Genomic DNA, 6,311 nt, shown 5'->3' on the forward strand with positions numbered 1-6,311 from the left:
TTTCTGGCTGACGGTGAGTAGGCCCGCCCCTCTCCCGCCCGCTCCTTGTGCCCCGCAGCCGCGGTGCTGGAGCTGAGCGTGCCACCCCGCAGGAGAAGGACCTCATCCACAAGCTCTTCAAGGTGCTGGCACCCCGGTTCCAGCCCCACCCCGGCAGCTACACCCGCATGCTGCAGATCCCCAACCGGGATGACCTCGACCGTGCCAAGATGGCAGTCATTGAGCTCAAGGGGAACCCCTTCCCACCGCTCATCTGCCCGCGCCGCGACACCGAGAAGACGCTGCTCAACCAGCTCCTGAAGGGCTACCGAGAGGACGCGCAGCGGGCAGCAGCCCCAGAGGGCACCTCTGTCTAGGCATCCCGCTCTGCCCTGAGGGAGGCCCCGTCGCGTGAAGGGACAGGGCTTGGCATGAGTCGCCCAGTCACAGGCCAGCTTGTTGCTGTCCTCAGGCACAGGGATGGAAGATGTCCTGAGAGGTCTGCAGGTTGGTTACTAACACTGAGTTGCCACGACGGGAGCACAAGCTCAGAGTTTACTTGCTTATTGCTGTTGTTTGAAGAGAGACTCAGCAAGAGAAGGAAGTCAAGCTGGGAGCCCTAATGGTTGATATTCTCTGTGTAAATAAACTCTGTTCAGAAAGCGAGTTTGCTTCTATTTGGATTATATTCCTGTGCACATGGGTTAGTGACTTCCTCCGAAGTCTGGGCTTGTTACAGCTTCTGGTACAGCAGGCCTGTTCCCTCGGTCAGTGTCTCCATTCACTGTGACAGAGCTACAGTGTTGTCTAGAAGACACCGTGTGGCCTTTCAGAGCAGTAGATTCAGTGAAAAATCTTTAGTTTTGCTGTTGCTGAAGCACTGAGTGAAACTAGGATGGTAGCACTGAGATAAGTGTTAAAACAGGCAGTACCAGCGAGACTTGTGTTATAAGGTGGCAGCAAAGTGGTCAGGAGTGATAGTCCTCTCTGTCAAGACCTTGGTGGACATCTCACCCTCAGGTGTGAGATTGTAAGAAATCTCTGTATTACCCTATCAGAACAAAAAGGGACAGTAGCAGAACTTTTTTGGAGAGTGGAATAACTACTGGGAGTTAAGAAACTTAAATTGCTGGCTTTGTCTTTGGTTTCACCTACAGCTAGAACTTGGGAAGTCCTAACTTCTGAGTGGGGAAGAAAGAAAAACCAGGAAAATCATGTTGGGTGCCTTCCTCTCTCCCAAGGTCAAACTTAAGACAAATGAGTGATCCTATGTAGTGAGTTAACTGTACAGAAAGACAAAAAAAAAGTAAGAAAGTGATATTAATGAACTTAAAATTGGGTAATTCTCTCTTCAGCCACAACCTTGCACAGAACCACTTCTGTTGTAATGAATTCCAGGGAGAAATTAAAGAAGTGTGGTGCTGTTTAAGGAAGAAGAAAAACCAGTCAAACTACTAAAAAGTCCATGTTCGGACAGACCTTAATCTTTGTGTTTCTGATGACCTTGAAATTGCCCTCTTTGCAGTTGACCCAGCATCTTGTTCAGACAGATGGTTTCCCCCTCAGTAGAAATGATGAACCAAACTGCTACTGCTGCAGAGCTTCCGTGTTACTAGAAGTCCATGTTGAGGCTTTAATGAAATGCTGAAGAGTAGTACTTTGTATTTCTTACTTGAATTGGTCTTCCATCGTAGAAAACTGAACGCTGGCACATGGCAGAAAGCTTGCTGACCCAGAATGCCTTCTGTAGCCCTCTGGACATGGTCTCTGTGCTTCAGGAGTAGAGGTGCTGCCTCAGCTTTTCTCTGGAGCATTCCAAAGTAATAAGGCTACTAGAAGTCTTCAAGGCAAAGGCGAGTGCTGTTTGACCTGAGCATGATCTCTTGATCATCAAGATCTTGAAGATTTCTAATCTTCAGATTAGAAATGTGTATGCTGTTCAGGAGTGCCGTCTCTAGTAAGAACAGTTGTTCCTTGGGTACCCAGCGATCTGAGCTGGAAGGCAGGGATGAGGAGGAGAATGAATCCCCCATCATCCAAGAGGAAATGGTCAGTGAACTATTGCACCACTTACTTAGACACACACAGGTCTGTGGGGCTGGATGGGATCAACACAAGGGACTGAGGCAGCTGGCAGAGGTGCTCATCAAGCCACTTTCCATTGTTCACTAGCAGTCCTGGCTAACTGGGGAGGTCCCTGCTTCCTGGAAGTCAGCAGTGTGATTCGCCAGGAGGATCCAGGAAACTAAAGCCTGTCAGTCTGACCTTGGTGCAGGGTAAGGTTTTGGAGATCATGTTGAGTGCCATCATGTAGCACATACAGGACAACCAGGTGATCAGGCCCAGTCAGCGTGTATTTATGAAAGGCAGGTCCTGCTTGACCAACCTGATCCCCTATGACAAGGTGACCCATTTAGTGGAAGAAGGAAGGGCTGTGGATGTTGTCTACTTGGACTTAGGTAAAGCTTTTGACACTTTCCTACAGGATTCTGGAGAAACTGGCTGCTCGTGGCTTGGATGAATGTCCTCCTCACTGGATAAAAAACAGGCTGGATGGCCAAGCCCAGAGAATGGTATGAATGGAATTCAGTCCCCGCGGTGGCCAGTCACAAGTGTTGTTGCCCAGAGCTCAGTATTGGGGCCTGTTCTCTTTAACATCTATATCAATGATCTGGATGAGGGGACTCAGTGCACCCTCTGTAAGTTCACAGATGACACCAAGTTGGGCAGGAGTGTTGATCTGCATGGGGGTCAGGAGGCTCCACAGAGGGATCTGGACAGGCTGGATCAATGAGCTGAGGCCAGTGGTGTAAGGTTCAACAAGACCAAGTGCCAGGTCTTGCACTTGGGTCACAACCCCCTGCAATGCTACAGGCAGGGGAAGAGTGGCTTGGAACTGCCCAGTGGAGAAGGACCTGGGGGTGCTGGTTGATGGTGACTGAAGACGAGCCAGCAGTGTGCCCGGGTGGCCAACAAGGCCAGCAGCATCCTGGCTTGTATCAGCACTAGTGTGGCCAGCAGGAGCAGGGCAGTGATTGTCCCCCTGTACTCAGTGCTGGGGAGGGCACACTCAGTGCTGGTGAGGTCACACCTTGAATAGTGTGTTGTTTGGGGCCTCTTTACTACAAGAAGAACACTGAGGTGCTGGAACGTGTCCAAAGAAGGGCAACAAAGCTGGTGAAGGGTCTGGAGAACACATCTTATGACAAGTGGCTGAGGGAACTGGGCTGGTTTAGCCTGGAGAAAAGGAGGCTGAGGGGCCTTACCACTCTCTACAACTACCTGCCAGGAGGTTGTAGCGAGGTGGGGGTTACTCTGCTTTCCCAAGTAACAAGTGACAGGAGGAAAGGAAATGACCTCAAGTTGCACAGGCAAGGGTTAGGTTGGATATTAGGAAAATTTTCTTTACAGAGTTGTCAAGCCGTGGAACAGGCTGCCCAGGCCAGTGGTGGTGGTCACCATCCCTGGAGGTATTGAAACGACATGTAGATGCGGTGCTGAGGGACATGGTTTGATGGTGGTTGTGTGATTCTATAAGGGTATCTATGTTACCTACCAGTTTATTTCAGGTAGTTTATCAGATGAACTTTTCTGTGGTATTGATGAGAAACTGAGAGGTAGGATTTTAACCACTCCATCATTTTGCCTTGATCTGCCCACCTGTCACATTGAGGAGGAGGGACAGTACCTGTCAAACTGTTTTGGTAGAAAACTCGGGGGAATGAATAATAAAATTTTGTCATGGGAGAAAGATGACAGTGACCCTGTCGCACTACCTGAAAATGCAGTTACTATTCCCATGTCACCATTATCCAAAATACCTGTTTTGATCAAAGGACCCAGAATCAAGAGCAGATAGACATATATGTGGACAAATAAACGTGAAAACACTGATTTAGAAAGACGGATAAAAAACATTGAATGAGAGAAAGCAAGTCAGGCTTTCTTCTGACTGTCCTTAATTTAATAATCTGAGGGGAAAAAAGTGTAGAAAAGCTAGAATCTTCTAAGCCAAGCTGGGGAAAAGTCTTGGGAGAGATTTTTTTATATACAATCCTTAGCGTGCATACGTATGTTTTGCAGTATCTGCATTAAGATTAGGACAGCTGACAAAGCCTTCGGTCTCACAAGCACGGTGTGTAGTTCCTCTAAATGCAATTCGCACACTGTATGTCCTTGAACATTTCCTAAGATTGCATAGGTTTCTACTCAGAGGGGTGGTTCTTCTGGTGGGTCAGGCTTTCAGCTGCCTGTAGAAGACAACAAAGGGGAAGTTCACTCTTAATACATGAAATTTTTTCTTACTCTTCCCTTGTATTCTGGCTGCGCGAGTCAGGTCTTCTCTGTCAGCCTCATAACCATGCTATACATGCAACTTTTTATGTTCATTTTTATGTTCTGTCCCCTTCCCTCAGACCCTTCCACCTCTGGCAAATAAATGCCTACCTGACAGCAGCTCTGAGACTCTGATACCAGTCGTTAATGTCTTGTTGGTCACTGGACATCAACAACAGTGTCTTGTGTGGAAAGGAAAGCTGAAAGGCAAACACAGTCTGGTGCCACTCTGGCATTCCTTGCCAAGGCAGCAACTCTGATAAAAGCAGAGCCATCACCACTGAACTCCAACTCAGCACTGCATGCTTTCTTTCCCAGATAGAAAAATTCTGCATTGGTACTGGGAGAAGCCCAAGGCTGGACAGCACAGAGTAAGTGCAGGTCTTGTCATTCCTTCCAGGCTCAGATGACAGCTCACTTTGACTTAATAGGGTGTTTGGAAGTGGGCAATTCCGGTTTTCAGGAGCACTTCATCGTTTCCTCCTGTATTCCAAGCTGCCTGCAGGGGTCCTCCCACTACCACCATCTACAGGTCACGGCTGCCCAACGCGCCTTCCCTGTCACAGCTTACAAGGTGTGAGCACCCAGGAGCTGCGATCTAGGAAGACCTGGACTTGAAATGCCTGCCTGAGTCATCAGTCCCATTCAAAGACCCTGCAGCCCTCAGGGAGTTAGACACATAAGCAATATCCTTTGTGATAATACCCACATCTTTTCACTCTCTGTTTTTCAGGGTTTTCTAAGCTCAGTCCACTGTCAACGTAAGGCTGCATATTCATTGTCACAAACCTGTGGGTCTGTGCCCCCAAACATGTGGCTCTAATGAGGGTATGTCAGAATCTTACCAGACTCTCCCCACCTGAGCTAAGCAAAGCAACCAGCAACCTTTACCTCAGAATGATCAGAAGGGCTTGCACCATGAAGGGAAAAGGACTTACGTCACCCAAGAAGAGAAGGGTCGCCTTCACTCAAACTGATTAATTGCATTTACCCTTGTCACCACTCTCATCATCTTATTCCTGTAGCTGCTGAGACAGCATGATGCTTCTGCTAGGCAGGAGTGGAAAGACTTACACTGAGGAGCCCTCCCTGGCTCTGTGTGTGGCCAAACACTTTATCCACCACACACTGGTGAAGCGGATAGACAGCCTGGCATGCCAGCTTTTTCGAGTGCAGCGGGTGCAGTGGGTGGCAGGGCTTTGTTGCAATGAAGATATCAGAAAACAGGAAGAACTTCCTGCACTTCAGTTCTTCTCCCTTTGAAGGCACCACCAAAAGCCAGCCTTCGCGGATATACCAGCGCCCTAGGTATGCAAGGGAAATACAGACAGTTGTCAAAGCATCACTAGCGCATGAGAAACAGGTTGTAATGAGACAAACAGGAACACAGCAAGTAACCCTTGTAGGTTACCACGTTCTACTAGTGCCACTAGAAGGCACTGAGGCCGGTTCGCCAGCGCTGACATCACACATGCAGAAGCCATCATCAGCCCCAGACTTTTAGTACATGAGGAGCAGACTAAAGCTGTTATAAATCTACTATATTAATTAAGAGGATATAATGATATGCAATTCTTTAGACCAGACCAAAAGAGACCAGAACAAAAACACAGTTTGAAAATGGTATGCATTACCTTTACTGTGAACTATCTCAGACTGGGTTGCCCAATTGTTTGTCATTAGTTGTGAAGCAGAATTTAGCCTAAGCTTTGAACAACTGTTATTTTTCCCTTGTTTTGTTAGTTTGAGCATGACAATTAAAAAAACCTTGCAATTAAAAGAACATTTCACAGGTCATCTAGCTATATATGGGCCTTCAGAATTCAACAGATTACAGAATGCAGATTACTGCTCTAACGGGGAGACAGCAAAGGGAATACAAAAAGATATACTATGGGATCTGAACAGGCATCCTTATCAACCTTCTCTTACAGAATAGGGTCCAGTGTCGTCTACCCATGAAATGAATTGTAGTAAATCAAAAGGCAGAGAAATCA

At 47.6% G+C, this 6,311-nt stretch overlaps 2 protein-coding genes across 2 annotated transcripts in view; one reads left to right on the plus strand and one right to left on the minus strand.

Moving 5' to 3' along the window:
* Positions 1-58: 58 nt before the first annotated feature.
* Positions 59-356, plus strand: MRPL17 (mitochondrial ribosomal protein L17; the record flags this gene model as incomplete). Its single annotated transcript, XM_010133647.1, has 1 exon — positions 59-356. A coding segment is annotated over one exon (298 nt), but the record flags the coding sequence as incomplete, so codon positions are not given.
* Positions 357-4,421: 4,065 nt separating this feature from the next.
* Positions 4,422-6,311, minus strand: part of ARHGEF39 (Rho guanine nucleotide exchange factor (GEF) 39) — a 9,967-nt gene continuing 8,077 nt past the window's right edge. The window contains exons 7-8 of the mRNA XM_010133646.1: positions 5,389-5,618; positions 4,422-4,514 (exon numbers count right to left, since the gene is read on the minus strand). Coding sequence (XP_010131948.1) covers positions 4,422-4,514; positions 5,389-5,618 — 323 coding nt within the window. The remainder of the gene's footprint in view (positions 4,515-5,388; positions 5,619-6,311) is intronic.

Source organism: Buceros rhinoceros, unplaced genomic scaffold (assembly GCF_000710305.1).
Source record: "Buceros rhinoceros silvestris isolate BGI_N320 unplaced genomic scaffold, ASM71030v1 scaffold5983, whole genome shotgun sequence".
Lineage (NCBI taxonomy): Eukaryota > Metazoa > Chordata > Aves > Bucerotiformes > Bucerotidae > Buceros > Buceros rhinoceros.